The sequence below is a fragment of the Ixodes scapularis genome, unplaced genomic scaffold (assembly GCF_016920785.2).
Source record: "Ixodes scapularis isolate PalLabHiFi unplaced genomic scaffold, ASM1692078v2 PGA_scaffold13__105_contigs__length_92229423, whole genome shotgun sequence".
NCBI lineage: Eukaryota > Metazoa > Arthropoda > Arachnida > Ixodida > Ixodidae > Ixodes > Ixodes scapularis.
The window spans coordinates 87,876,624-87,895,602 of NW_024609839.1; the positions used below are offsets into that span (position 1 = coordinate 87,876,624).

Sequence of the window (18,979 nt, forward strand, 5' to 3'; positions counted from 1 at the left end):
AAACATGTTCCTGTGAACGACGCTCGCACTGCACGAGCGCGCGTGCTTGGAAGGGACACTGCAAGCTCGGAGCTCGTTCTTGTAGCCTCTGCTACGCTGGCACTTAAAATGGAACGGAGTATAAAAAACTGTAGTGGGGAAGCGTGATGACGCACGTTTGAAACGCGAGCCAAATATTCTATTTTGCCCACCTGGAGCGTTGCTCAAAACTTGACAGCTACGGACCTATTGAAATCTGTGGAAGCTGGCCCTTGTTTATCTTAGGGTGCCTCAATGTCCTTCCGTTTAGGGTGATGCCACCCTTTGTAGTACCCAATGCCGACAGCACGCGCTCACGGGGAATATACCGGGTGAAACAAGGAGACGGTAGGCTCTTTAAATCGACCGGAAAATTCGGTTTCTTAACCTATCGCGCTAAGACTTTGTGCAGCGTTGCCCACAGATGGTGCATTTTTTTTGTAAAATTTGCAAAGAGCGAACTTACCCGAGGAAAAAGTAAAGAAAGAAAAAGGCTTAGCTCCTATTAAAGCCCCTTGATGAAAGCGTTTTTTACAAGTACCGCCAATCATTGTTGTCGAAGCGCGCGAGACACGTGCCATGAGCGGGTGCTCCGCCGCCATTCGCTTCCAAGGCCCGCTCATTTCAGTGCTGTGCCGCCATTTGCTTCCAAGGGCCGCTCGAGACATGGGCCTCGTGCACTCGCGCATTTGACGCTACTTGCAAGACAAGCGCAAACACATCGAGGGGCTTTAGCTCCTATGGAAACGCAGCGCCGCCTCCGCACTGCAAATAAAACGGCGCCGCTTCGCACGGGAGACAAGAGATGGCGCAAGCGGTCGCGACGCCAACTGCCGCCAACGAACGAGCAGACGACGCCGAGAGTCGGCCCTTTTGCAGACAAGGAACTGCAGTTCCTTGTTGTTACCGCGCCTGTCTTTTTTGTTTCTGCGACTGTCGCCGCCTACGGAACGCGCTCCGCTTTTGAGTCGAAAAGATCGTCTGCTAAAAAGGCCTGCTCTCGGCGCCGTATGCTCTTTCGTTGCGGCGTTCGTTGCGCCATCTCTTGTGTCCAGTGCGAAGCGGCGCCGTTTTGTTTGCAGACCGGAGGCGTCGCTGCGTTTCCATAGGAGCTAAGCCTTTTTCTTTCTTTACTTTTTCCTCGGGTAAGTTCGCTCTTTGCAAATTTTACAAAAAAAAAAAAAAAATGCACCATCTGTGGGCAACGCTGCACAAAGTCGTAGCGCGATAGGTTAAGAAACCGATTTTTCCGGTCGATTTAAAGAGCCTACCGTCTCCTTGTTTCACCCGGTACAAAGAAATCAACGAAAACAAAATGTCGCCATAGCACAGTCAGCGCCACAAACGCGTGCAGGGACAGGCTCTTTCACGCGCTTCTGAAGAAAAAAGAAAAATGAACGTGTGGGAGAAAGTGACCAGATGTCTCCACCATAAGCTAATCGCACATGAAGGCACCTAATACCCGTGCCACACGGGCAACTCGAATGCCATTTAAAACGAATGACATTTGAGCGGACGGCCAATCAGCCCGCGACACTCCGGGCGTAGCGCATTCCACGCGCGACAGATTGCGAGCTGATTCGCCGATCACACAAATTTCATTCGTTGTAAATGGCATTTTTACCACACGAGCCGTGCCGATCGAATCTCGAAGCGAATAGACATCGTCCTCAAATATGGCGTACAGTGAATGCCCTCCATTCCTGAAACGAAATCCATCCGAGATGTTTGGGTGACGCCCGTCTATGGTTTCCTCTCGTGACGTGATTACCTTGCCAACAACAAGTTCGACGGTGTTTGTAATTAGAATGGCAGAAGCTTGAAATCATTTCGCTCTCAAAACAACACTGCAAACACCGTCGATATTAAATTTCTAACATTCCTCTTAATTCTGTCGACGACAAATGTTTTGCTGTCGTCATAGTCAGCATCCTACCAGTCGTGGCACAGCGATGTTTTCGATCACGCACGTCGCTAATAAATCCCGGGTCACAGTACTCATACATCGTACAAAAAAGAGACCGCATACAAATTCGAAGGCGAGTCACCGCGAGATTCGTGCTTCGAATGCCGCGTGGCAGTGGGTTCAAGGAGGAAACTTGGGCACGCGGCATTCGAACCGCGGATATTGTGGTGACTATTTGCAGACTGTATTTTGTAAATGACGCATGAGCAGTGTAACCCCGACTTTAAGCCCCGGTCACGCTTCGAATACAGCTTAGAAAAGGCACACTGCAGACACTGTCTGAAACGTGCTCCATTTTTGTACTACGGCTTTGTATCCTCGGGTGTAACCAGCGTTGGACATAGAAAGGTTTATTTATTTATTTGAATAGCTTAAAGAGCGCTGTTTGGAGCGCGTGCTCAAAACGAGCGCACATTAATAGGCTGCTAAGACCGGCAATCTCGATGGTGTAGAATGAAGGTCGCGAAAGAACTGCGGAAGCTCGACATCAGCACGCGGTCAGCAGTCGAGCACACAGCTATGCCCCCCAGTGAATACTCCCTATCACATAAGGGGTGGATAAAAAACAAAAACAAAAAAAAAACCACCGAGAAATAGCGCATAAAAACAACTCGAAGAAAAAAGAAAGACGACCGACTGGTGGACTAACAACTATTTTATTGACTCCTCCTTTCCTTCTACTTATATTGTTAATTTTCTTCCGCTTTTTCTTCGTTAATCCTTCTGTTGTCTCCTTTCTCCTATATATCTACCCTGCAGAAAGAGTTTTTGTTTTCTTTATCTTGCGAAGTGATCGAACGGGAACTCACGCAATTATCCTGTTTTCCTACGATACCAAGGGCCACCAACCCACTCCCGTGCAAGCTGTTTTTTTTTTTTTTTCTTATATAATTTCATAATATTCTTTCTTCCTTCCTATCTTCAACTGGTTCCACCCGAAACGAATAACCAACTAGCTGAGCTTATTCCCCTTGTATTTCTTGACAGATTAGTCGCACACAAACTGTCTGCACAAATATTGGAAGCAAACATATGAGTGGTGAAGCAAACAGTGGTGAAGCACACAGTGGTGAAGCACACAGTGGTGAGTGGTGAAGGCGCGTCAAGAGATAATTTAGTCATCATGTCTGCAGCGAACATCCTGTCTTTCGTATGATGTACGAGCATGTGCGACAAGGGGGCTTCAAATCACATCTTCGAGTTTATTTTGCCACGGAACACGAAGACAGCCAATCGGGGGGAACAATAAAAAGAATTCGAGCGAATGACGAAGATAATAATATGATTAGATCTGATAAACAAAAGCCATATGCGGAGAGACAGTGACCAGGTGAACATCGTTATGTCCCTGCGAAAATCGCATTTTTTTTTTTGTTTAATTATATTTCCAGGCTTTCGTCATTCGCTGGGGTTCTTGTATTGCTCGCCGTGATTGGCTGTCTCCGTGATCTGCGTGAAAGTGAACCCACTCACATCTTTTAGAGAGTGCATGCTCGGAAAGACCAAGCGAGGATTGGTTGCCCAGGGAAACGAACCTTACCAGAAACAAAGGAACAAGAATGGAATCAAGTAAAAGAATATGATTTGTACATTTTTACGTTTGAACTGGGAGGTCCTTTAACGCGAATGTTATCAACGGCAAAAATAGTCACTGGCAGAAAAAAAAAAAAAAAATGCGGGACGTAGCAAGTCCCGGGCATTTCATTATAGCTCAGCAGCCAATGAAATTGCGCCGTTAGTCGATAAGGCCGCCCAAGAACCAATCACGAAGAAACGAGGCGTGAACACATTAAGCCACTTCCTGCCTTTCTTCAATTGTCAGTGGAAATTGGAATGTCTATTATCCCCAAAAATACAATATAAAGTTGTAATTTCGGTTCTGGTGGCAAAACGTCCACGAATGTACGACAAAAAAAAAGTTTTCATCTCTAACAATAAAATCGCAACAAAGACGATAAAAAATTACAGACACTAAAAACATTTTTTTCCCTTCAATTCTTAATATTGGAAAAGACTAAACGATTTTTTTTTGTCCATTTGACCTGACAAGTTTTGCTTTTTAATTGAACGAGGTTGAGAACAATGCATATTTGATTTCTTTAGGAAGTATTCATCCCGACCGAGGTCATAAATGTTCAAAATATATTTATTCGCTGCATAGCAACATCAAAGTTATTTACATATGTATGGTGAGAAATACACGGACAGCGTTTCTGAAACCTATTATTTGTCGTAATTTTATCACCGAGCTTTTGAGAATAAAATTCCACTTTTAACGCAAAGAGTGAACGCCGGCAGTTCCATCTTGAAGTAATCAGGGCTTAGCTCACTAATACCTCAGCTATATTACACTTTTTGTTTTATTTACCTTTGAATCGGGAGAAAACCTTCGGATAAAGCATTTATTCATTTTCTTCGCCTTCCTTTATTCTAAAGCGCCTCTTCTGGCATTGCGTTCGACGGGTCTTACCTCACACGGAGCATTTAGAAACTTCCATAGAAGTTTTTTAAGCTCTAGGCCGTGCAAAAGCCACCGAATATGTTTTATATAATCCCTACCACGTAAGAAATTCTCGTTTTGTAAGCTAAATCCCGGAAACGTAAAGAACTCGAGACTGTTTGCTCAAACTGACATCAAGGAGCTATCTCGACATTTGCTAAAAAGAAAAAAAAAAAAAAGAAAGGATGTCTTAAAATGTGCATTCACATGTGCTTGTGTAAGGTAACGGCATTCTAGGCGGAGCAGTTTGTTGTTTGACACGAAAGTTACAATTAATTTAGACGAAATCTTTAAGGTTTCACGTTGGTTCGGTGGATTACAGAATCTGTTCAAGGTTGGACCTTATTTCTATGCATGTTAATAATTAAAGGGAGTTTCCTTTCTTCCTACTTTGGGTTCTTCATTAATCTGGAGCGTATGCTTTCCCGCAAAGCCCTTGGAAGAGTGAATCGCTGCATTCTACCGAGGAATTGCGGAAGATGACGAGGCAGAATACGTATAGACCTCGAAAAACGATCTGCGCTCTGGCTCTGAGCACAAAGTTTTGACAAGTTCTGAGCCTCAGCGCAGTCTGTTTTCTTTTTGTCGTCTTTTAAACCTCGTCTTTTGTCGAGCTCTTTCTTTTTCGATTACTGCGAAATAACCTCTGTATACGTTTCCGGAAAGCAGACCCTCCGGAGTTTTCGGAGCGTTCCCCCGTAATTTATATCGACGTTTTTCGAAGAGAAATTGTACATCGTTTGTATTCGCGTATCCAGCTCGGCGCTCGCCCTCCCACGGCGGAAACGGGAAGCGCTTTAGTGAGGGTCCCCCGATTCTCCTGCTCAGCGGGCATGGCGGAACTGCTCGCGAACATGGCTGGCGAAATGTCGTTTCCGAATGCAGAAGACACTCTTCACTGTCCCAACGTAGTGCTGCAATCGGTACGGGATTGTGCCTTACTGGAGAGTTTTAGTATTGCGCATAGAAGCAAACGCAAGCGGTGTGCGTTTGTGTTAGAGTTGCGTGCCCCACGTTGTGCGTGCGCCTCATCGCCATGCGCCATCCAAGACCGCAATTTCGGGCTCCGCGCACGCGCAGTGTGGAACGCGCAAAGCTGACGCAAACACACAGGGCTTGAGTTCGCTCGTATACGCAATATTAAAACTCACAACTGTTTCACCGGCTTCCAACGCCAACGAAACGTGCTGCAGTGAGCAGACGTGCAGGCAGGTAGGCGTCCCTTCGCACTGGAAAGGCTGAGATTGGCAATACGACGGAGCGTGAAAATGAAAGTAACTAAATGTAATGAAAAAACTAGTAATTAAACGAAGGCTTTTTTTTTACTTTTGGGCATTTGGTCTGGAAGTATATTGGCGGCGACTTTGGACGTTTCGCCGATTGTCAAAAGTCGCGACTTTGATAGCACAATATACTTTACCCTCAATTAATGTATTTTTACATGGATTTATCACATTAGCTAAAATGTTTTCATTGATTTTAAACTATTTTTATTTTATTTGTAATTAAAATGCAGCACATGGAACCAGTGATGATAATTAGCACAGTTTTCATTGCCATATTTCTTCGCGCGTTTAAAATTAGATCATAAGCAACAAATTATATTATAGCTTGAATAATTACTTATTCAAAAATGTGAATTTTAATATTATTATTATAATACAAATCGCGGCAATGTATGCCTCTAATTAACGCCAAGATCACGAGACACTCTATTTAACCCTAATAGTCGTTCCAGAAAGGTATAATTCTGTTTTCTTTTTAGCATATGAAAAACTCTTACATAGTTATCAAAATAGACAAACAGTTAAACGCTGGATGTAATATGAAGTCCTAGGCGTCACAGCGGTGCTATAAAAACAAACACACACACTTCAGCTGTCTGACTCGGATTTTGTCTTGGGTTGTTGCAGTGAGAGCAGCGTTTATCAGTTTATGCGTTTCGTGGACATTTTGTAAATATTGGAAATATTCTCTTATTCTTGTGCTGGGATAATTGTCATTATTTCCTATGACAATTATCTGAGCGAGAAAAAGGCAGCGAGAACGCACAGATACCAGCACTGATTTTTTCAACAACGACGAATAGCAGCCTGGATCGAACAGTATGCCACAAAATAAAGTTTCCGCGAACAACTTTTCTAAGTAAATAATTACGATGTGAGACACATCTTGAGTCATGAAAGAATCCGAAATTAAGACATCTGTCGAGAAATTAAATCCAAAATAGAGGTAAGTTTCGGTTTTGCTCCAGAATTAAAACGCGCATCCTTCCGTAATTAATGCGCTAAACACCGTTCTTGTTTTCAGGTTAAAGAGGAGACCTGCGCTCATAAAACATTAGCTTCCTCGTATCACCAGAAATAATTTATGTTGCTCAGTGAAGCCAGCACACTAGACGGGCTTAACAGCGGCACGCATCTCTGACCCTCACTAAACCCGCCATCTTGGAAAATGAGTGGCGCCACCTATAGTTAGTTGGAGTTGCGAATTATGCCGGTTGCATATGCCTCGGCTGGTTTCGCGTCTTCCCTGCATGCCCAGACGTTATAATATTGAACGGCAATTATTCTAATATGTGGGTCGCTGAAGTCGTCATGTCCTATATAATAAATTCGTTATTGCCAGTCTTGCACTTTGATCAACTTTTTTTTTTTTTTTTCAGTATTGCACACACACAAAATGATGTGGTGTCATTACACTCAGAATATAGATTGCCGAATAAAAGGGACGCGGAACATGGTCTGTATTGTCTTTTTTCTTTATCGGGACACGATAAAATTAACATATATCTATATATTATATTATATTTTCGTAAAGTTGTACTCAACACGATTCTTTCGCAGGATTTATTAGTCGCACCTAGTCGATTTCCCGCAGATGTAAATTATGGGCCTCCACTCTCCTACGCTACGCGTAAAAAAAAAAAAAAAAAAGAGCGGCAAAAAAAAAAAAAAGGCGACAGCAAAAAGAACGAAGCCAGTTGCAGCATTCGATCGTATCATGGCGCCACCGGCGCAGACCGGGTCGCGCATGCGTACGAGCGCACGTTCCACCTCCTCTCCCACCCGCCTCGGCTTTTCTCTTTTCCCCCTCCCCCATCTAAGTCACGTGACCACTCCCACCAGAGCGACTTCACGTGGGGGAGGGGTCCGGGGTTTGAGGACCGCGCTGCGAGTCTCGGAGTTTTGTGGCGCGCGTGCTGGTCGGTTCTGCAGCGTGCCGGAGTCATGAACCGGTCGCGGCCGCGCTGCGTTGGCTCCGGAAGACGAAGTTGCGGACACCGAAGGAACGTGGCGTTCGATCAGTGACCGACACGCGAGAAGGAAAGTGAAGACCCAGTGTTGCCAGCGTCGTCTTGGACGAACGTTGCATCCCCTTTTTGATGGCTATCCTCAAGTCATGTTGTTGCTGGAAGACGCTCCGCAGCGGGAGTGTTGCCTGTGGCATCTACACGTTGGTGAGTAGTGATCGACCATCGTCGCTTTAGCCCACTGTTGCTTCTTGGTAGTCCCGCTAGACAGCGCGAGCTTCCTATACTTTCGATAGTGCTTTGGCATCTCAAGAGCCTCGATCGCACACGTATCCAAAGCACGACGGGAAATCCCCGCTCTGTTGTTCCCACTCTGTCAGTGGCTACACTCTGTTCACTTTCCTTAAGCTGAGAATGCCGCCAAAGCTACAAGTGCGAGCTAGCCCGCGCTCCTGGCTCTGAGACGTGCATTTCTAGAGCGAGTGCTCGTTCTTCGGTAGAACACTTCAAAGCAACGACCTCCAGCTCTAGTGATTGTGGCATTGGCCGCACTCAAAGCTAACGGTGAACGTATAGTATATAGTTCATCTCACCAACACCTACAGTGCAGATAAAGGTGTGGGCACGAGCGCGTGGCTTTGCAAGCTTCCTCCTATGCACGAGTTCGCGTACAAATAAAAGCGTCTTGCGGTGCTAGGCTCACGCGCTGTTGCCTTTGTATTTACTGCAGACAAGCGTATCTTGCGGCGTAGAAAAATCTATTGAACTTGTTAAAGGGAAGCTGAAGAAGTCCTCGAGTTCGAACAAACAGTAAAAGTTATAATGGAGACGCTTTAAAAATGACGTGTCTTAAGTTTTCTTTTGATCTTATGAGCAGGCGCGTCGTAATAGTCAATGAAAAGTTTGCCACCCGTTGCGGCGCGCCGAGGATCGGAAAGTGCGAGAGCGGAGAGAAAAACTAGCGAAAGTGACGTCATCAGTGGAGTTCCGTTGCTCGCCACTAAGCTGGCCTGGGGATACCGACGATGCCCTCACGACGCTCTGGACAGATAACATGCGGCAGAGAGGATCGTCACATGCCCGGCACCAATCGCTGCACGTATTTTTCGAAACAAATGCGGCCTAGGCTTATTTCAGCCCAAGCTAAGTGCGATACTTAAATTCACGGGACAAAAAACTATAGAAGTCCCGTGACTCAGATTTTGTTTAAAAGCGTTTGCTTACGTTGTTTAGCCTTACGTTATGAGACATCCGTGCTTTGTATACGTCGCGTGCAAAAGTGAAAAGCTACAGGCTAAAAAACTGGATGCCACGCTTCGTACGAAGCGCGGATGTTCCGGCGACTCGTGACATGAGCATACATCAGTTTCCCTAACATAACGCAACGTAAAGTAAACCTTTCTGCATGAATGAGCCATTAATGTGCAGGTTTCATGTAGTGGGACAGTGGAGATAATAGCGTTTTTTTTTTTTTGTACAAGTCAATCTCTTCGACTTTGACGAAGCTATTGGTATTCAAGAAATGCAAACCGGAAATTTTGTGAATGTACAATCTACATCTCGACAAACTCGCGTAAGGGACACAGTGATAGAACCTTCAGTTGAAATAATGAAGGGCACGTAACTTTTGTGCATTGTAAGCTTGGTTAAGGAGCAGAGAAATTACGAGGGTTTGCTTCAAGTAACTTCTGTAACGTATCGAATATACGCAGGTATTTTGATCTGCACCGGTTTGCATGCGCTTTGCTCGTACGCGAAAAAAAATATTTGATGAGAGAAAGCGAGCTCGTTTATGTAAGAAGGGAAGCTTAAACGAATTGATTGGCTTCTTGAGTAGAGCGACGGTTGTAATGAAAGTAAAGTATAATAATACGTTAAAAAACAGTTTTAAGTTTCTCGTGCCTAACTCGCACCTTCATTTTGGGTAAAGGCAATCGCTGAGTAAACTCAGAAAAAATTATAAACTGCACCAGATCCGTCATGTTTTTTCTTCATATACACGAACAGAACAGAGAATATCAACTATCATAGTTGTGAACCGCATAAACATTTTTAGTTATTCTAAAAAAAGGAACGTCAGCTAAATACCGTTGATTCGCGAGAAGAAAAAAAAAAGGCATGCCTTTCTTATCGTTCGTGTATACAATGCATAATTGAATTATACTTCGTTTCACCTTATATCCAAGCGCGGACGATATTATGATCCGAAGGGCCAATTAAACAGCACAAAAAGCGCAACGTCATGGCGTGCTCTCTGGGCTTGATAAGACTATCCGGCGGAGGAGCACGCACACAGAGACGGCGAATACCGGCTGGTCCTATCAACTGCAGAGAGCACGCCATGGCGTTGTGCCTCTTTCGCTGTTTGATTGGCCCTTCAGCTCATAACATCGGCCGCGCTCGGACCTAAGCTCGGACGAAGTATAGAACTCTTTATCAGAAGTTTTTAATCACAAATCAATGCCCTTTTTTTTCCAGAACTGAAAGGGTTGCGTGAGGTGTCAAAACGCTTTGCCGAGATGTGAAAAATTTGTATTATTTTAAGGCAGTATAAATAGTATTATTGATAATTATCAGTAGATCCCTGCATATCCGCGGAAATCCGCAGATAAATTGGCGTACACGGATAAAAAGGAATCAGATTTGGCGGATTTCGGATCGGATGGGGATATCCGCCGGTCCGGATCTACATTTTTGCCGAGGCGGCCCATGAACGTGTGCGACCGCACTGTGTACAGTGAATAAGAGAGTGATGGCTATGAAGGGCATCATCGAATGTAAAGCGGGGGTAAACTACTCTTTTAGATAAAATGTGCCGATCGAAAAGAAAATTGATCTTTACGTCACGAAAGATTCGATTCTTACCCATGATCGCTTTAGAACGTTCTATCTCGCCAGAAATGTCCCTGGAAAGCTTGTTCTTCTATGGTAGGGAAAGAACGGAAAACGGTCTTTGGGCGATGAAAGCCCAAAACGTGGAAGCCGCAAGAAAGTAGAAGCTTGCAAGTGGCTTCTTGGGCTACAAGTAGGTCGAGGAGACTGAATTCGACCCTCTGGAACGATCGAACTTGAGCCAGCACGAGTTCCCGCATCTTATTAGAGAGTTTTAGTAGATCGTTCCGATACCTCCGATAGCCCCGATAACGATACTATGCATGCGCAAGGGAGGCGGTGGCGGAGTATCGGGATATCGTTATCGGAGGCATGGGAACGATCTACTAAAACTCTCTATTATTGTAGCGCAGTTCGTGTATGCCATCCCAGCGTCAAGTGCACCAACGGAGAAACACTTCTCATTACCGGGTATTAATTTAAGAGAGGCGAACTAGTCCTAATCCGTCCGTGTTGACGATATTCTGTTCCCTCTATACACAGCAACCTCCACAAGTGAAAGGTTGCGTGTGTGCGCGTTTTCTTTTTATAGACAGTTGGCACTGAGTTGTCCTAAGTATATGCATGGTTATGAGCATGCAGTTGAGGGTTAGCCTTTAAAACTGAAACCGTTAAGAGTTGTTTCCATTATTGAATATTGTGATATTTATCCAGTAGTGTACTCCCGTTTTACCATGTACACGAGTACTTTGCTGCGGTGATTGAGCGCCTTTCCTTTCCCGCTTTTGATTGTTCGCCTTAAATAAAATGACACAATGCTATTAGTCTGTTCTTTGATAATTTTCATGTTTATAAAAGATGCGTCTGCTTGAAGTGGGTTTTGCAAAGAAAAAAGGGAAATGAATACTAAATTTTCTTCCTTTTGAGCGCATCTTTTGTACAGAGCGATGCGAAATGTCTCTGGAAGATAAATACGATAAAACAGAATACGATAAAATGACTCTCACAGTATTTTGACACATAGAGGTTGTTTTTTTTTTTGCACAAACGTAAGCAGACGGCTTATAGAATGCCATTCAGATGCTTTTTTTACATTTTTATTAGTGCTTTATTTTGTGAGTTAAATTGAATACGCGGACTGAGGGTCGGATGCGGTTCCGAATTTTGCGGTTGGGGTTCAAATGTGGATAAAACGTCTGCGGATGTCGTTCGGATGCGGATGCAATTATTTAAGGACATTCCGGATGCGGTTCGGATGCGGATGCGAAGTCTGCGGATGCGCATCGGATTCGCACGAACAAACTGTTATCCGCGCAGGGCTCTAGTCCAAGGGAGCGCACGTCGGCACCGTTCCTGCAGCGCGGGAAATGCACGCAGTTATCTGCGCCAATAGTTAACAAATATGTGATTAGCAATAACAAAGAATGCGCAGGCGAGCTGGTGAACTTTGGACAACTTAAAAAAAAAAAAAATCCGAGACTTTAGAACAAAAAAGTGAACAATCAAAATGAAGACTCAAGATATTGTGGCGGCACACGCGAGCCCAATAGGTAACGCAAATATTATTAAAATATAATGCAGTTATAAAATAAAATTGACGATATAAAAAAAGGCGTGTCCCCGATAACGGGCTTTTTAGCTTCTAGTGCACGGGTGATGTTGCTGAAAGAAAATAATTGTAAGCCATTACATTTTTTTAAAAGTAATTTGAGACTTGACCATACTTACTGACGGCTTAAAAAACATCATGCGTAGAAAGAATCGAATGCACGGAGAGCGTGAGGGAGAGGAGGTGACGAAAGGTGATGACAGAACGCCGAGCTCTGATTGGAGCGATTAGGGGGTAAAGCTAAAGCTAGCTGCCTCTGTGTCCACTGCACTCGTCGAACGGGTTCGAATGCGACAGCCAAACGCCGGACGCCTGCGCTCCGCGTTTTAACGCGTTTGACGAGTGCAGGGTAGTCAAAGTCAAAGTTTATTTTGGTACAAATGGTTTCAGTACAAATACAAAGTATATTCAGGCAAGCGTCCCAAAGTTTTTAGAGAAAACTGTTTTGCGGGTGCTTGTTTTTTAACAAGGTGAGTTGGCGATTCACTAATTAACGATACATATAGCTAATTAGTTCTAAAAGGCGAGAAAACGAATGAAAGCACTGCGTGTTAACGCGCTTCTATTCATGCTCGTATTAATAAGCAACAAACAAAAAATCTTAGAGTATGTGACAAGCGCTTAAAGAGAAATATACTTTTAACACACACACAAAGAATACTAAGACAGTTGTAGAGCATATTTTTTTTTATGATCCATTAAAAATTAGCGGCACGCAGTTTGATATTCATAGCTAGCTGAGAAAAGGTGAATTAATAAAAAAAATGGAAGAGAATCAGCAGAACGAACAGTAGTCAGTTTATTTCCAATGAAGTATGAGAGCGAATATATTATAGCAAGGCGAGGGTGAATGTTCGGAAACTGGACATCGATGTTGTACTTACGGTAGAGCGTTCCATGTTTTAGTTGCTTCGTATGTAAATAAAGAAGCACCATAGTTCTAATTTGCGGAACAATGAGACACACTGGTGTACATGATCTGAGTGGGATGTCAGTGTTCTGATGTGTGAGATGTATTGATGGGAAGTGTACAACATTAGAGAGAAGCTTGAAAGTTAGTGTGGATATACGGTGTCCTAGATGTTGCTGAACAGCAAAAATGTTGAATAGGCTATCACCGAAAGTAACGTTAACCCTAGAATTGCAAAATAGCATTGCTTTTGTTGAAGCGTTTTGAGCAGTTAGTACATGTTTAAGTGTTGTTTTATACGTTAGTCAATACAACGTAATTCCATAAGTATTCTGACTACGTATAAAGTAGTAATACAAATTTGCGAGAGTTTTAAAAATAGTATATGTTGTAATTTGTAAAAAAAAGTATTATTGTATACTATATTAATTACGGGCTTTGTGTGAGTATGCCAATTTAACTGATCATCTAAGATGAAACCGGAAAATGTTGTGTTGTGAAGGCGAGCTAATGGAGTTTTTATGAGTTCCAGAGTATTCTGATTTAACGTGTTTTTTTTTTGCAGCAAATAAAATGTAACTTGTTTTACTTATTTTAGGGTCAAGTTCATCATTCGTTAACCAGAGCTAGTCAGTCACTGGAGGGTGTAGTTGACTTCAGCGTACAATTCAGTGACAGATCTGTTTGAGATAAACCGGTTGGTGTCATCAGCGTACAAACTTGATTCCATTTTTAGCCAAGCAGGTAAATCATTAATGAATATCAGAAAAAAGAATGAACCAATAATAAAACCCTGAGGGACGCCGATATTAGTGGGTTTAGTAACAGAGGTTATTTCAGACATATTTGCGTATGGCGCTCTGTTAATGAGATAATTTTTTATTAGTTCAGGACGCCGACCTCCAACGGCGTAGGTACCTAATTTTTCCAGTAATATTGCGTGGTTTAGTAAGTCAAAAGATGTTCTTGGATCAACAAACGTACTCATTGTAACAACCTTCATTTCAATAATTTGTTTTGTTTTTTTACTCATGTTTGGTAGGGCTAGTTCGGTCGACTTGCCTTTAACATACTAATACAATGGTGAGTCTCATAGCAAGTGGTTTTCGTAGAGGAAACGGTGCAGTCGTTTTATTATTAGTTTTTAAATATTTTACAAATAGCGTGAAGTATTGCAGTGAGACGATAAGTTTTCATTTGTTAGTTTATCTCCCTTTTTGAATATGAGAATTACCTTTGCAATTTTTGAGCTGTGATGCATAAATGCCAGACGAGAAGATTGAATTAGCGAAATCTGCCAGGGGTGAAGAAACTGTATGCGCCACATGTTTCATTAACGCCCTCGTCTTGGAAACTTGCAAGAGTCCTCTCATTGTATAAATCCGGCGACAAACATTCGTTAACTAATTACAGGCCAATTTTTTAACATCTCATTCATGAAAATTATTAGAGCACATAATCTACAAACAAATCATGGTGCTCCTTGAAACTAACAACATTTTATGTGATATTCAACACGGGTTTCGACGTGGTTACCGCGCAGTTTCACAACTTACTGAATTTACTCACATCACTCAGTCTCTCGACATTGGCAACCAGGTGTATGCGATATCCATAAGCATTTCTAAAGCCTTCGATACCGTTCCTCACTCTAAACATTTGTACAAACCTAATGTGATGATGAATAACCCTTCCCTCGTTAAATGGATATCAAGTTTTCTTTCCAATCGCTCACAGTATGTATGTTTTAACTCCTCGAATTCTTCTATTGCCGATGTTTCATCTGGTGTCACAGAAGGCTCTGTTCTCGGTCCGCTTCTTTTTTTGCTCGACACCAACGATTTACCACGTAACATCGCCACTAAAATACGTCTTTACGCTGGCGACTGCGTCCTGTACCACACGATTAACTCCCCTGAAGACCCTAACTTCTTTAACACTTCATTTGCAAGCTTTTGCACCTGGTGAAACACCTGGCAAATGACCATAAACTTTTGCAAAACCGTCCTAATGTTTCATCAACTGGATGCCAAATTAGTGTTTTGGGATTTCGTGGAATGAGTGGCGTTTCGTGGGCATTTCTGGCGTTTTGTATATATGGAACGTTTTCTGTTATTGTTTAGAAGTATTTGTTGGATGTTTCCGGAATCTCTTGGGTTTCCACTCTACTCGTCAGACGCATTCGAATACAATAACCCAAACGCCAGACGCCAGCGTTCTCACACATGCAGCGGAGACATGTGTTAGAGGAGAGACTGGGTCATACGGGCTTGCAACATTCACTGTGTCGTGGAGGTGTGGCGTTGGCTGCGTGAACATGTACAAACTCGGTGGAGATCGTGTGAGAGGGTGGCGTACAAAACACGTGACCATGAAATATATTCAGCTGCGTTTGAGACGTCTGCGTTTGTCCCTTGTCCCCCGTTGTCTCCGTTAGAATCATTGTTGAAGATCAATCAATCAATGTTTATTTTTTCCTTGTGCTAACCAACAGCTCGAAAGCCTACTGGGTTAAGCACACACACTTGACATACACACAAAATAGACAGATGTGTAAAAATATGCAAGCACACAGGCATGTCCACATGCCAGTTAAGAACACATGCATCAAAATTATCGTTCTCGAAAAGACAGGTTTATACTAAAAATATCGACGTCAGTAAATTGCTCGTTTAAAGCATGTTGAATACGCGACACCAGTGATGCGTTTCGAATGAGATCTCAATAAAATACTCTCAGATTTCTAGAGTTTGTTCCAAGTGAAATGCGAAAGTGAACAGAGGTGAGGAGAGTAGGGCTGTCTATTGCATTATCAACTTGCCTATGTAAAGATCAGGTCCGACTTGCTAGAAACAGCGTCTCAGCTGAGTCTGTGGGAAAGAAAGCAATGCCAAAGCCAGCGCTCGAGCTGAGATGGACTCAAACCGCGTCTCAAGACAGTCGCGCGCCCCACCCTTTCCACTGCTTTCTTTCACTCAGTCTCAGCTGAGACGCTGTTCTAGTAAGCCGGCCCAGAGACGACGAGGGCCAGCTTTCGCTCCGCGTACGTTTCATACGCCAAGAGCATCGCTTCCTTCTCCAACAACCAAATCTGGTAAGAAAGTTCTCCTTTGCGCGGCATATAAACAATGAGATGAAAACGAGTGTTGATAGCAGTAACGCGTTGCGTATAAGTCCGAGTGTACGCGGCAGCAAATGTATTCGTCGCGCGTGGCGGCGTTTCTTTGACGCCCAACTTCCCGCTTCGAGGATCACGACTCGCTCGAAGGAATCACAAGGGCGACAGGGCGCTTTGTTATGACTGCTACAATTCTATACGCAAACTCACTGTTTACTAACAGCTGTCATCTACCTTCACGTCATTGCTGGTAACACTAAATACGTTGGGGTGATAATTAAAATTTTGTGTTTTGTGAGCTTATTTCTCCAGAAATTCGGAGAGTGTTTTTCGAAGTTTATTTTTCGCTAAAAATACGGGATTTATCGGAGATTTTTTTTTAGATTCCCAATTTTCGAAAATAAGTTTATTGTGTGTCAAAAAAAATCGGGTACTATGATTCGTTTTTCTGAAGGAACCTTGACGAGCTAAAAGACAAACCCCTTTTGTCAGTAGTTCGCGATTTCAAAGGAAACAGAAGTCTCATTTCCTGAAAACCACTAACCCTGTGCTTTGATAAAATTTACCTGAAAAAAAAAAAAAAGTCTTTTTTTTTTTTATGTTGTCGCCGTGACCTTAAAATATATACTTTTTCGAACAAATTTGAATTGATGGAAAATATATCGGCGAGTGTTTTTCGAATTTGTTTTTCGGACTTATCTTAAAACACAGACCCCTATAGTTATAATCGACGCAAGAGCGGAAGCCAAACGTCCGCACGATTCACACATACGGAAGACAGTGAAAATATGACGCATTAATTTCAAGGCTTTTTCTATATAAAAAAATAGTTATAGCTAGCGACAGCTTCAGAAGCACCGGGCGTGGCGTGGTCTCGAGCATCATAATTTCTCAAAGTCGCCAATGGGTATGTAGCAGTTGGCAGTAAGAAGGCCACAGAACGAACCACAAAGCGAGTAGCGTCAAGCCTCGTGGATACCAACAGACACTACTTCCAAACCATACTGCGTGTCGCTAGTTGCGTGCAGTACGGGTGAAGGCAACGCCAAGCGAGGGGAGAAAGGACAAGCACTAGGAAGGCTGGGCAGGAGGAGAGAAACCTCCTCTCCTCTCTAGCGTTCCTAGTGCTCTCCCTTTCGTCCCTTCGCTCTCTCTTGCCCTCCCCTCCTGTCTCGCCTTCCTAGTGCTCTCCCTTTCTCTTTTCGCCTGGCGTTGCCTTCGCATGCACTGCAGACAACTAGTGGCACAGTGTATGAGCCCGCGTTTGCTCACCTGGGGTCTGGGCACTGCGCGTGCCTAGAAACCAGATTCGCAAGAGATGAAGATGTCTGCGCATGCGCAGTTCCGACAGCAGCTATACCGCAGTGGCGCGATGTCACAGAGCTGTCTATTCGTAACTTTCACGACCTATAGAAGGCGCCCTGGCGCCTATCAAAGTGGCTGTCATATCTGGATGATCGTCGTAGAACTGCAGTACGAGACTGGGTCTGCAACGCGTAGGTAATTTTAGCTTTGCTACATACGAGCAGTATTAGAGCCTTACTTTATTTTTTTATTTCTTTTTCACGTCAGGAAGGTGTAGGCAAGCACCTTTTTTATGAAGACGATCATCCAGGAGCCAGGGAGCGCGATTCTCACACCGCGTACCACCATCGCTGAAAGTTGCGAATAGCGTACAAGAGTGAACAAGAGCACAGAGTGCGTTCTAAGAAATCTGTAGCGTCTGATTTTTCTCTGAGCACTTGGCAGAGTCAATCGTTTCTATTTACAGAGAGAGAGAGAAAAAAAAAAACTCCCCAGATGGTCAAAAAAAAATTTTTTTTACAAAAAAAAATGTCTGCCTTGCTGCATTAAGCACGACGTTTGAAGGTGCTCAGAGTCTCAGCGCAGACCTTTGCTCTATTTTTGCAGATGTAGTTTGTATTTCGTCATTCGTGGGCCTCAAAATGTTTTTGCATGAAAGACGATGCTGCAGATTTCTTAGAGTGTCATCAGGTAAAAAGCGGGACACTGCAAGTATATTGAGGACGACTCCAGCGTTCTCTAATTAAAAATAAGAAAAAAATCTCTGTAATCTATTTCATGGTGCCGCAAAAAAAAAAAAAAAAAATTGCATCCGCGAAAAGTTTTCCTTTTTTTCTACTTAACTAAAAGTAGTAACCCCAATCCTTTGAATCCCCGGGAATAGCTTCGGACTGTGTTTCACCGTGGAGATAGATGATCATTGGGAGGGGATGCATTCAGTCTCCATCCTGCTCCTCGAAACTTCCTAAAAATGTTCCCGAAGCTCGAAGCTTTGAGAGTCGCGCAGCCGGCGACGGTTAAAGCCTCGCGAAAGACTCGGACATTTCCATTTCACGTCGTTTATCATCGAGCAACTATAGGCTCCCTGCCTCTTCTACGCGCGAATGAATGCTGCTCATAGAGCTCAAAATGTAAAAAACAAAAAAACAATCGGAGGATACCTTCGACGTAGCCTCAATCGTTAATGACTCGCGCGCTTAGAGGAACGATCGAAGTGCCCTATGGATAAGTTTGAAAGTTGGGCTCCTAAATAACGTTTAAACTGCAGTTACGAAACATCCTGTGGACTTGTAATCAAGATGGGGAATTAATCTCCGAGTGTGTGCGTGTGTGTGTGAAAGGGGGGGGGGGGGGTCCACTTTAAGCTTCTAGGAAATAATTTAACGCGTTCGCCCCGGCAATTTAATGAGGGTAGACCAGACATGTACAAATTACTCAAAAAAGGTAGTTAAGTTAAGTTACTGAGTAT

The 18,979-nt window shown here is 43.5% G+C and overlaps 1 protein-coding gene across 2 annotated transcripts in view; it reads left to right on the forward strand.

Moving 5' to 3' along the window:
* The first annotated feature begins 7,623 nt into the window (after positions 1-7,623).
* Positions 7,624-18,979, forward strand: part of LOC8052387 — a 179,078-nt gene continuing 167,722 nt past the window's right edge. For both annotated transcript variants that reach the window (XM_040211343.3, XM_040211344.3), the window contains exon 1: positions 7,624-7,944. In XM_040211343.3, the coding sequence (XP_040067277.1) occupies positions 7,870-7,944 (75 nt within the window). In that variant the 5' untranslated portion in view covers positions 7,624-7,869. The remainder of the gene's footprint in view (positions 7,945-18,979) is intronic.